This window comes from Podarcis tiliguerta (genome assembly GCF_965153285.1).
Source record: "Podarcis tiliguerta genome assembly, chromosome: 17".
Taxonomy (NCBI): Eukaryota; Metazoa; Chordata; class Lepidosauria; order Squamata; family Lacertidae; genus Podarcis; species Podarcis tiliguerta.
Genome location: NC_139550.1, coordinates 5749465 through 5762503, shown reverse-complemented (window position 1 = coordinate 5762503; position 13039 = coordinate 5749465). Strand labels below are relative to the sequence as shown.

The 13039-nt window shown below is 49.4% G+C and overlaps 1 protein-coding gene across 5 annotated transcripts in view; it reads left to right on the top strand.

Annotated features, from left to right (window-relative positions):
- Window positions 1–13039, top strand: part of PAX5 (paired box 5) — a 251538-nt gene that overhangs the window by 49422 nt on the left and 189077 nt on the right. Inside the window, exon 1 of one of the 5 annotated variants that reach the window (XM_083420375.1) lies at window positions 8152–8173. The exons of the other annotated variants lie outside the window; for them this stretch is intronic. Within the exon in view, the coding sequence (XP_083276501.1) occupies window positions 8167–8173 (7 nt within the window). The 5' untranslated portion in view covers window positions 8152–8166. Of the gene's footprint in view, window positions 1–8151; window positions 8174–13039 lie in introns of those variants that run through there. 5 annotated transcript variants of the gene reach the window in all.

Here is a 13039-nt window from a genome sequence, read left to right as displayed (position 1 = left end):
CAGATGAACTATGTGCTAACATGAGGTATAAAAGTAACATGCCAATGATCTGAAGAAAATTGTTTCTGGCAGTTAGTTTATCCAAGAGCAGGCCTTTGAGTCGTGCTCCCTCTGATAATCCCGCCAGACATACTCTGCCCTGCAAGAATCAAACACTAACTATTTGATATTATATTCAATATTGAATATATTAAATACTTCTGCTCAGAAGTAAGTCCCAATGGTTGAAATGGGGAAAAAAAAACCAGTACATTTTAAGACAATTTTTTGGTGAATTTTAAAATGCCTCATAATATCATTATATCAGCCACACTCCTTTTGTTTAAGTCAACGGATCTGTGGCTTTGCCATAGGGTATAGGCCCATTTAATGTAACCACAGTAGAAGCCTAGTGAGTCAGTTTACCTGAAATATAAGTGATTTGTTAGGACAGCCAAGTGGCCTTAAATTTGAGGTGGTGTGTGCCTCTCTAAATGACATCCCTGGGCTTATGCTATGAATGAACCATAAGATCAAATAAACAAATAATTAGTCAAAGCTGCATGTGAGAAAAGCCCACCCCTGATAAAACACACAGTTGGAGGGCTAGTTAAACAGCGAGGCAAGTGTCTTTCTTGTGTTTCAGACCATATGTGATTATGTGATTATTCCTTAGGTTTACCTTCAGCCACCAGAAAAGCTCTTTAAAAACATGCAGCTTGGCTTGTAAATGCCTGGGAGTCAGACCTTTCAGATAGGTTCAAAAGCAGATCTTTCCTATGAGTCTTATCCAGCCCACCAAAAGATACCCCCTCACACTCCACCAGTACCACAAAAATCAGAAATATAACTCCCATATACTCCAGGCGAACCCAAGAGCTTCCCTCAAAAGGCAGGTGGGGTGTGGAGTTTGTCTAAAAATTGTCTTGGGCTTGTGCTTCTTCTGGAGAGAGGGACACTCTGCAAACATAATGCATAAAAGCAAACACCCAGAGCACCAGCTCCTCCATTTCCTACCCTGCCCATCCAGAACTGTGGTCTTAACCATGGACTGGGTGCTTTGCCTCTCCCGCTGACATCCATCGAAAACAAATAAGCAAGAATTGGTTTAAGGACTACAAAGCCATCTCTGAACTTTACGCACACACAAACTCCACCACTCTTTTCAAAACACACAGACCGTTCCCAGCACAATGGAGGGGAAACAGGTTATTGGCAGTGGTTAGGGACAGCCGCTGTCCAGTGAATCTGAATGGCCTAAGATTTAAACTGTTCTAGCACTATTTTTGCAGCTAGTATTAATCCGGGCACCACCATAATATTAATGGACCTTGTGGCATTTACTGAGAATTCTGTGGACGGATTCTGGGCTTCAAACTGCAGGTGAGGGGTGGGTGGGTGATGGTTTTGTTGACCCCTGTCCTCGCGTAAAAAATCCCAGCAACAGCGCCCGAGGACTGGTGAGCTAAACTAAGTCTTTATCCATGATATGCTAGTTTTCTGTGTGCAGGCAGAAGTTGGGGCGGGGCGGGGTTAAACTTGTGGGAAAGTGTTAAAAAATGCAGTCCTGTTACTCTCACCATTTTAAGCTGCAGTCCTAAAGAGCAACCTGGGAACTAAGTGGGAACGTCTGAATAGAGGCGCTTAGGATCCTCGCTGTCTTCCAATCGACCCTCTAAACCTGCATACCTTTTCGAGCAGCTCTTGTCAGTCTGATCATTCTTGGGGATGCTTGAGGACGGATGGATGACCATCAGAAAGAGAGATAGGCGTGTGTGCGTGTGTCCTGATTTCCACTGTCAGCAAGGGGCCAAGAAGAAGCCACACTTGTGACGCCTCGCAAGAGGAAGTTCTGTCCTTCAGATAAGCCAACTTTGGCTTCTGACACCGCCCTCTTTCGTCCCCCTACCCTTCTCCCTATGGGCTCTAATTCCTCGCCACTTCAGCGTCTTCCCGGGGCGACTCGCCTCTTACGATTTCCGGGAAATTCGCTTCCTGATCAGGACGATTAGGATCGCAGCTTGGTGCGCCCTCGACCTCCCTCAGCTATCGATCTTTGCTCGCACCTTGGGGCGATTAATTCTGGAAGTACTCTGGAAAGAGAGGGCCTACTTTCGAAGGCCTCGCGTTAGGAGTGAATTTCCCCACCGCCTCACAAACAACACCCCTAGATCCGTGCCAGGCGGACTCATAGTGGTGGGACGCGCAAGGTTCTCGCGCTCATCCTCGATAACTGGGGAAATGGGGCTGCTTTTTCCATCCTTGCATTGGATGAGCCGGCAGCATCTTTGCTGGAAATGTCCGTTTCTGCCAAAGCCTCGTGACCTTTGCTGCCGCTTTTCGCTAAGTTTGGAGCTCTCCGCGCTTGAGATCTGCTTGAGAAAAAGGAGCAAAAGCTTTACTAGCTTCTCATGTCGCTGCGCACAAAAAGGTCTGTCCTCAGGCCTCCTCGCACACAACACTGCTCAGTCACAGCAACCCGAGATATCAAGGGCGCCATGTTCAATAGGCCAACCTATAGATGGAGGAGCACCTCTGCATGGTGGGGGAACGTGCGCACAATTTGGGGGCCTTGCTGTCCACATTTCACACAGGGTTTTTCAGTGATCCTTTTTGCTTGCGTCTTTGCTAGGTGTGTGCGTTACATTTTTGTGTGTCAAGACATACTGTGAATTGTACCCTTTGGTAACAACTCTTTGTTCAGACAGAGACAGAAATGTAGCCTGTGTTTCTTTGCTAAAGGGACCCTTTCGAAATCGCCACACTATTAACTGCAGCTGTAGAAAGAAAGGCATCCTGGGAGGACGGTGTGGGTTTTTATTTTTATTTTTAAAGGAACTCCCAGACATGACTGCAGCTGAGCAAAAGGCATTCAGGTCCAGCTCTTTTAGAGTCAATGGGGGTTTTTCTTCTGATTCCAAGGATGAGTCGTATCGACGTAAAACGATACTTACTGGTTTTTTGGCGTGCAATCTGGGAGTGACTGTGCCTGCGGCCGCAAATATTCACCTGTGCTCCTGTAGCAGAAACGAGTGCAACGATGTATTCAACTAAACGCAGTACACTGCTAAGTGTGCATTTACGATGCTTTAATTAGGTGCAAACGCCCATTGATACAAAAACTTATATTACATCTCAGTGATGATGCTATGCTATCTTGAGCGTGTACGTGTGTATACTATGTGAAAACAGGGGAAATATAAAATGGCAGTTATACAAGACATAAGCATATTCACATATAGAAGGCCATGAAGGTTGTATAGGCGCAAGCACGTCATATGACACCTTGAGTCATATGACCAATATTGCTCTGTGTGTTTTCCATCACGTGTACCACAATGTTTTAGGTGCAGACACTGTTGTGCCTATTATATTACAGTAAATACAGGACAGCAGAACAAATGTGGGTCTGAATGTGTGTTCACACATATCCAGGCATAAAATCAGGCGCTGTCCCCATTTGCCTGTAGCTTAGTGCGGAACACTTGCACTTGGAAGCAAGTCTCATTCATTAATTTCTGTGGAACTTCGGCGGTGCATTCGGATCCTAACGATGTTCATGCAGAAGGAATTCATTTTATTTCTTATTTGGGGTTTCAGTAAGTCTTAACCCCTTAACAATATACCTTAACAGGGCTGTGCGTTGTTCCCCGCTTCAGAGGCGCGCGCCTGTATTTCTATGCACATAGGAATATTTTCAAAATATTACCGACAATGCACGGGGATCCAGTCCTCGCGTTTTTATTTTGTTATTTTCCCCACAAAGTAGAATGACAAAGAGCATAGTTACTTAGTTCTGCCATGCATATGAAACCATATCCGGTAATAACTGTACATTTCATGAATTCTGAATAAAGCAGGCGAAAAGAGACCGTATCGAGTCACTTTAGGGCGGCGAGTCATGTGCTATTTCTAAAGCCAAAGAGACGAGCGAACGAGCGGTTGCTCCCTATATTTAATGATCCTTATCTCGCTTCTCTCATTTTGAAGCCCGCTTTATAAAAAGGAGCACTCTGATTTTATATATTTATCTCTCTCTGTGTAGCTACAGTTTTAAAAACAATCGCAATAGGGTTGTTGTTGTTTTTTAAAAAAACAGACTTAAAATGTTCACACACCCGTCTTAATGGGGTTTTACTAAAATGCATACCGTGACAAGTGGGACTCACTTGCTACTGGAGAGGGAACAAGTTCAGGACTGGGCGACTAGTGGAGGCCTTTCGTTGCGCGCAGGGCACGAGTGGATCGCGTCCTCCGCCTCAACCGCCCGCGTCAGTGGCTAGGGCAGCCCTGAGGCCTCTTGCGAGACGGGTTTCCCCGGCGGTTGATGGGAGTTCAATGGCAAAATCGATGAGGTCGGACTTGGCAGGTGGTGAGACGGAAGGAGACGCGCTTGGAATTACGGGCGACCAGCGGCGTCTCCAGGCGAACCCAAGACCCTCCCTCCAAAGGGAGCGAACTTTCCTAACCTCTGATGAAAGGAAACAAGTTCCTTTCCCCGAGCACCAGTGTCCCAGCCCCTCCCCACACACCCCGCTCCATTCTCCGCGCCTGGGGAGGACGTTCCCTCTATGGGGACCGAAGGAACACAAGGCTGGAGCTGAGAGAGGCTTGCAGATGCTTGGCTGATGCTCTCCATCTCCCAGCTCAAAGAAAGGGGCGACACAAAACACATTTCATTCTCCAACACACATGTAAGTGTGCTCTTATTCCAGGGGTACCTACTTGAATAAAAGGGGGGGGGGGGAGGTAAGCCCCGCCCCGCATAATCGATCATATGCACGCACACTATTTGAATGGCAATGCCCATCAACCTGGGAAGGACCCGTCCCTGCCCCCTCAAATATTTTATGGGTGTGGGGGGGGGCGAAGACCTCTCAGCCCCTTGGAATTGGCTCCTATAGCTCATTTTCTCTCTCTCTCTCTCTCTCTCTCTCACACACACACACACGTGTCAAAACGGATAAGTATATCTTTAGCTCTCTCGCGCGGGTTCAACTACACGCAACGCAATCCTGCAAGTCTCACACCTTGCGCACAGGATTGCAGATATAGACACACGTTCGTACACAGGCAATACTTTCAGTCAGAAGACATTCTTATACACAAATGCCAGGGCAGGAGGAAGTACAGGGACATTTTCTAAGGCCTGGTTCACACATGCAGTGCGCATCAGCTTCCTACATGACGACACCTGATGAGTGACGTCTGAACGTAGAGAAGCATCCTGACGCGGGGCGAAAAGTGAAGCCCCGTCTGCGGTGATTAATCCGCGATAGCCAATCTTCACCTCCTGAAAATAATGGCTCGACGTGGCAGCTAGCAAGGGGGAAAACAAACCTTTCAGAGGCTTACAAATGTAAGCAAACATTTTTAGATGCGCTTCTCTCTCTCTCACACACACATACACAAAATCACACATTTCCACAACTGAACCAGGAAACGGAAGCTTTCAATGTTGGGGAGCCGGGGCGGAAGGTTTCTTCTCCCGCACAAAAAGGACAAGCCTTGAATAATGGGGACAGGAAGGAAAGGGACAAATGAAATGCACAGGCCCACTGCCTAGCCTTAATGAGCAGGCCCCCTCCCTTTCTCTCCCACCTCTCCCATATTGTGTTTTGATCAGGCCCGTCGAGACCCTTCGCAACCCCAAGTTCAACTCCCGCCCAGCTCAGAAACACATCAAATCCCGCATTGACCCCACTCTCGGCTTCCGCGCGTGTGACGGCTCCGGCATTTTGCTAGAGATTTCACTTTTGCTGGAGAAAAGGAGAATGAAACAAAAGCTCGTGTGTGTGTGTGTGTGTGTGTTTGCGATCCCGGCCTCGCGACAGCCGAGGGAGCAGCAATCTTATATGCACTGCTTTGGGATCCCTTGTATTCTGCGGGATTTACTTCCGAGGGTCGGGTTCCACGGGCTGCAATCCTAAAGGCGTTTACTTGAGCGTAAGCCCTCACTGAGGGCAGGACTTCTGCATATAGTCCGGCTATGAGGGGCTTTGCTGATTGATACACGCACCCCGGCACTATCCCCCCCCCCGCAGTTGCCTTCATCAGCCCTCTTGCTTCTTACAGACCCACAGTCGCTCGGGGCAAACACACACACACACACCCAGCCAGCCCGCCATCCCCTCCAGTTTGTCAATGAATCCGCCTCCCCCGCGGGGCTCCGCCCGCCGCCCTCGCTGATTGCTCCGCCGCTGGCTAATCAGGCGCCTCCTCCCCCGCCGCCCCCGCCTTCGCTTCGCCCCCCTCCCCTCGGAGCTCCCGAGCCCCGCAGCCAATGCGCGCAGGGCCGTAACTTTACTTTTCTGATTGGCGCTCGGCGAGCTGAGTGACGGGCCGGCCCGGCGGCAGCGGCCGGCAGCGCTTGCCCTCCCTTGCCTCCTTCCCTCCCCCCCCTCCCCGCCTCGGGCTCCCAGCAGAGGCTGCCGCCCCCCGCAGCCGCTGTCCACACGAAACTGGGTCCTGAAAGCTGCTTTGGCCGAGAAGCGCGCTTCTCCGCTGAGGGAGAGCGAGCCGGAGAGCCGCAGGACTGCGACGGCCGGCCGAGGAGGAGCGAGCCCGGCGCTCCTGAGGAGAGAGATTGCCTGAGGCGCCTGGAGCTTGAGCGCCCAGGTGTGTGTGTGTGAGGGAGAGAGAGAGGGAGCGCGAGTGCGCGCGCGCGGAGTGGGTGGGTGAGGGGACCCTCCCGCGAGAGCTGGCCAGGTGGAGACACACGCGCGCACACACAGGCGCGCAACTAGAGCCGGCTGCCTTCGCGAGAGAGAGAGGGAAGCTCCCTCCGCAGCCTGAGGCGGGAGAGCGCACGCGCGCGCTTGGCCATGGGAGAGCCGCGACGCCGGGCGCCCGAGGAGCGCGGCAAACTTTAAGCGCGCGCGGAAGTGGGCGCGTGAGGTGGCCAAGCGCGCCGCGAGCAAAACGCCGCCTCCCTCGCTCCCTCCCGCCTTCTCTCTCTCGCTCCCTCTCCTCGTCGCGCGGCGGGGATGCCGCTGGCAGGCTCCAGCCGCCGCCGCCACCGCTTTCTCCTCACCTCCTCTGGCGCCTCTCCAAGCCCAACTTCCCGCCAACTTCTGGGGCTCTGAGGGCGCCCGGCGGACGGAGGTCGTCGCTCGCGCCTGCCCGGTTGGGGAAACGCGAGGAGAAGGGGAGAACGGACTTCTTTCCTCCGCCGCTCGACGCCGCGCGCTTCTCCTCAGGACTTGGGACGCCCGCCGAGCGAGACACGCCGACCTACGCGCCGCCGAGGGAGACACCTGTCCGTAGCCTTCGCGCCCTCTCGGCGAAAGAAGCCGTCGCCTCAGAGCCGTCGCCGGAGCGGAGACCTCCAGCTTGGCTTGCCGGCTGAGGAGACGGAGGAGGAGGACGACGACGACGGAGGGGGACCCGCTCGCCCCCAACGCGCCACCTCGCCTCAGACAAAAGACTGACCCGGGGCACTTCCCGCCCCCTGAGGTAGCCCTTGCCTTCGTCGCGGTGGGGAAAAAGAAAGGAGATGCCCGCTGAAAAGTAGCCCCGGTGGATCTTGGCAGCTGACCCGTCCCTGCCCGCGTCTCTGCCTCTACCTTGGACGACCTCGGACTTGAAGAAGCGCTGCCTGTGTGGAGACTCTCCCCCCCCCCCCAGCTCCTCTTCAGCTTCATTTTCCCCCTTTCTTTTTTTCCTTCTGAATCACCGGACGGGATTGATGGCTTTTTCCTCCTGGAGGTGGGAGAAATAAGGCTTCCTCCGCCGCCGCCGCGCAAGCCCGAGCCTCGTCGGAGCCCGGAGGCGGCCGAGCCTGGCCAGGGGGACGCGGGGGGCGGGGAGGGGGGAAGGGCGACTCCGGAGCGCCCGGCGAGCCCCCCCCGAGCCCCTTCCGCTGCAGAGGAATAACTTCCGCGAGGATTGCCGTGCTTCTTGCGCTCCGGGCTCCGAGGGGGAGCTTCTTGCCTTCGGGAAGTCGCGCGGAGTGTTTTTGTTTCCAATTTGTAGCCGAACGACATCACTGCCAGCGACCCTCTGCTTGACCTTTCCACTCGAAAACAAACAAACTAACCCCCCTTGCCCCAGACAAAACAAAACAAAAAAGTGATCCCAGGGAGTTTAGCTTAAGGTGATCTGAAAGCAAAACAAAACAAAAGCCTCGAGCTCCGTGGATCGGCTGCCCAGATGGAAATACACTGTAAGCACGACCCGTTTGCAGCGATGCATAGTAAGTAGAGGCGGCTGGTTCCATTTCTCTCGGTCTCTCCCTGTCCCTCTTTCTCAGGCGTAGAAGGATTGAGCTGGCCGCCGTGCCTTCGCCCCGCTCCCCGAAGCGGCTGCCCCCAGCTTATTGGTTTAACTGAGAGGGAAGGAGGAACGGGCTGCGGGGCCGGGGATGCCTTTGGGCATTGCGAGGGAGGCACGACGACGGTATTTGACCTGCTCTTGGCAGCTGGGAGCGGGCGAGGGCAGAGCAGGAGGGAGCGAGCGGGGCGCTTGCCCGGCTCGCAGCCTCCTCTGTCCAGTTTCAGACCCTTTGTGGTTTCAGAGGAGTTAAAGCAAAAGAAAACAAAAGAGCCACACGGACATCCTCCTCTCTATATACAAAGACACGTCCTGGTCCACAGTATGTAGGGAATGAATGGAAAGCGTCCTCCCTTTTGCTTTAGGACACGATCCAGCCAGAGCGAAACATTTTCGAAGTCCAAGTGATTTCAGGGGGAGGGTTTGAAGCATGTGCTCTAACTCCTCCTTCCAGCGCTGGGGAACTTAAGAACAGGTTCTCTTCGACTGGGTTGTGTTCTGTTAAAGCATCGTCACCATAATTATAATCATCACCACTTTTTAATAATAATATTAATGATGATAATAATAATAAACTCAGCAGAGCTTTGCCTTTGTCTCCAACGCAGATTAAGTGCTGTTAGACCAGGAAACGAAAGCCAGAGCTTGAGCAAAAGAGCAGCTTCTAATATAACAAGCATCCCTATCTATCCTAAATGCATTTACTCGCAGCATTGATTTCAAAATTGCTTACTTTTGCATAACGAATCTACCCAGCAGGGTGTTCCTATGCATGTCTACTCAGAAATAAGCCTCACTGAGTTCCATAGGGCTTACTTTCAGGTAAGCGTGCATAGGATTGTATCCTTACAGTATTTTTTTTTAACGTATAGGAACCTTCCACAAGCCGGGTTTTCATTATTATTATTTTTAAACTATGTTTTCCCCCTTTCCTCCATCCACTTCTGTGTTTGTGTGTCTTACTTTCTCTTTGTCTTTGTGTGTCTTTTTCAAAGTTCAGGGTAGCCCTACTTGACTTCACCCTTCCCTGTTTATTCTGCAGTTATGCATGGGAGGGAGAAAACGCCTAAGAAGAAAATATAATTACAACGACAATGACCACCAGATTATTTTAACGCCTTTCTAAATAAAAACTCCTTCCGTATATAAAATACAAACTTGGATTTAAGAGTCACACGCCCCCACCCCAAAATAAAAAAAGTTTTGTCTGTAGTATATTGTTGGCAATGTTTTCTTAACACAAGTTTTAGAAATAAAAATGACCAGCGGTTTTAAAATGCAGTATAAGGATTCGTTCTCCCTTGCAAATTATTTTAAAAAGGCAAATATGTGACGACTGAATAAGACAGGATGTTTAAAAAGGCCTTAAATATTGGAAGTTGGCTGTTTAAGTTAGCAGGTCGTGTGTAATGTGTTTGCTTGAGATTTGTTGTGCTTGAGAGGGCTAGAGGAGATTTATCCATTAACACAATGTTATGTGAAATGACATCTTCTCTCATGGTGAGTTAAACGCCGGATTAGATCCAGAGATTTCAAGGAAATATAGGGTAGAACTAATCGCATTTCCCTTATGCACAAGGGCCTTTTAGCCAAGACGGATTTTCTTTTCTAGAAAAAAAAAGGGGGGGGGAATCCATGTGATCTATCTATCTATTCATTCATCCATCCATCCATCCGGCGGCGAGATGGATGTGATCTATCTATCTATTCATCCATTCCCTCCCCAATAAAACAATTTCATACTAGATCATTGGATGCATGCAGAAAGCACAACGCAGGGCAGGCAGGCTGCAGATTCGCTTGGAAAGTATACAAGAGCCGTCACCTACAGAGAAAAGTGGTAGAGGAGCACAACCTCCGGAGCTGAAATTGTCTGGAAAGGTTAAGGCTACTGATGCGCGCCCGCTCAGCCCTGCATCGGTGGAGAGAGGCTTTAAAATACGAACATCAAAAGGGGTCTTCTCTTTTCTCCCCCCCCCTCTTCCCCCCTCTCTCCTGGAGTTGCCTTTGTGCTAATTTGAAGAGAGAGGGAGAGCGCGCGCATATGCGTGGAAGCTACCAGGGGACTAGGGGTTTCCTCCATTAACCTAAATAATGATAAATCGATAACTTCTTCAGGAATTTAAGAAGGAAAACAAACGCGAAAAAGAGAGAGTGGAGGGGGCGGGGGATAGGACCCTCACCCAGCGTCTTATACTTCCTCACCACCCCAGTCCCTTCACTATCTTATTATTTTAAAGCTGCGCCGTCAAAAAGAAGCCCGTTGTTGCTCTCGTTTCCCAAAGTAGCGGGTGGGAAATGTGACTGATATCTTTACTGGACATTAACACCAGCGCGCTCCTTTCTGCCAGGAAACGTATTTTGTTCTGCAGGAGGCGCCGAAACTTCGGTTCAAATGCGCAGAAGGGAAAAGAGCCCTCGCAGTTTCCTCCCCTGCCCAGCCAGAAGGATCGCCTTCTAAACCAGACACAGCCTTTGATTATAAAGAAATCCGTAGCACTAGAAGAATCTGTTTCCCAGGAATCTGTTTTAGATTCGCTTCGAACCATGGCAGAACTGGGCGCTAGATTAGCATCCTCTTCAATGAGGGAACTCCCTGGAAATATAAACACGGAAACGGCTCGAAAGACGTGCGTAAAAAGGCACCAAAATCCCCTCCGGACAAATCTGATGGTTGCTAGTGGAGGTCTTTATAACAGCCTCGATATATGTTTTGGTCCCGGGTGGGTGGGAGGAAACACGCGTTTTCTCACGTTAACCATCATCAGGGTCAAAACACACAGGCAGGAGAAAACCTTCACGCCCCGTGCTACATTGTAGCAGCATCTGGGGGGGGGGGTAACCAGACCTTTGTAGGTGGACAGACAACCAGGGAGGAGTGAGCCTGCCTGCCTGCCTGCCTGCCTGCATACAACCTTGTCGTTTCTCCGACTCCCCCTCTCTGATCCTTTATGGTAGTTCGCATCCTCACCCATAATTCACTCTGCATATTTTCTACATAGATGAAACTAGTTGGTAGCCGGAGTTTTAAATCGCACGTTTCGCATACTCGCTGCATTAGCTTGAGCTGACCTGACTTTTCAATTAGCATGATAGAGCTGGGCAGGCTGGGGGGAAGAGACCTTTGAGTTACTTCTGGTTAACGAGGAGATTAAAACTGGACAATCTCTCCGAGCTTCATGTATGAAGAAAACTTTTTCTTCTTCTCTTGGCTGCCGCTTCCTTCCATATAAAGTTTTTTCTCTTTTAACTCACTATTCCGTCATTCGCTGGCGACGCCAACGGTTAGTTTACGTGTAAAGGCACATTGAAACACAGTCAGGTTTTGCAGACGGAAGAAAGGGCATCTGGGGGTGTTGATGTTTCAACTGACGTCCTCTTTGATGGCTCGTTCAAAATATGGAGAGCTCCCAAGCCAAAAATCTCAGTTGCACCAATATTTGCCACCCCATCTGCAATATATAATAAGCCTTGCTCTCTATAGTGTGTATAGGAAGGCTGGAGTGCGTTGAGAAAATGAAAATTAAGAGAATAAATTACTCGAAATTAAAGCAATTATTGTGTGTGTGTAGCTAATAGTTGATCAACATAAGGGATACTTTTGAGGATGGACTACAAATCAGGCTCTGCATATGATCAAAATGAAGCCCCCTTCAATGGATCAGATAACCAACTAGGCCAGATAATGCCGGAGACAGTTAAGTCTTGGACGTGCCAAAATAAAATCATGTGCAATAGCCAAAGAGAAAAAACATGAATTTCAAAACGCCCCATCTAGGCCTGTATGAGTGATCTTACCGGTTCCTTAAAAAAAACAACAACCAAGTGACATTGAAACTGAAATAGATAGTGTATTAGATGTTTGTTTATTGATTGCTAATGAGTTTTCGCCCATTGGATGCGCGTGCTTGCACCCCCTCGCCCCACATAACCTGTTATCTGTCATGCCACACTTTAGTCAGGAACCAGCGTTGGCGATTCATCAGTCTTGTAAAACTTTGTATCCAAACAGGCGGACTGACTCATTGTATGCATATGTATAGATATTTTTTCTCCTTTTCTTGGCGGTTTAGGAATCTATCATCTATCTATCTATCTATCTATCTATCTATCTATCTATCTATCATCTATATCTATCGTCCCTGAAGGAAGCATGGAATAAAAATATGATCCGTTAAATAAATAAAAACAGCTGCGTAACACACAGGCACAGCTATATAGCAATACATTTAGCCATGGGTACACATACTTAATTCAGCCTGTTTTGTATGCAGATATCTAATACTGATCACCGGCAAGCACATGGGCAGAAAATGAGAAAGATTCATGCCGAACTTGCGACACCGGCACATAGCATCACACACTCTCATACACACTCAGACGCACCCAGCTTCCTTGTGGAAGTTTTTCGAGTAGCTAATTCTATAGTCGACATTTGTCGTTCCAGCCTTACTAAATATCTGCAACCTGATTTCTCCTGGGCAGACCAATTATCCCAAGAAGACAAGGAATCTTATACTGGGCAGAACAACGAACAATATCTTATAAGAGCTGAGCTAACTTGCATTCTGAGAAAGAACTATCTAATCTTTCTGTATCTCGAGTGGTTTAATGTGCTTGGCTGATCCTTGTAGCAACGAAGGTCTCATTAGCTCGCTTTTCCTTTCTGAATTAATGCTTTTTTATTATTTAAGTAAATTGAAACACCGATAACTTCTATCTGATAATAGAGAATTTCTGCCTGATAATAAGGAAGGCACACACTGCAGCTTCCCCACGGATGGATCGT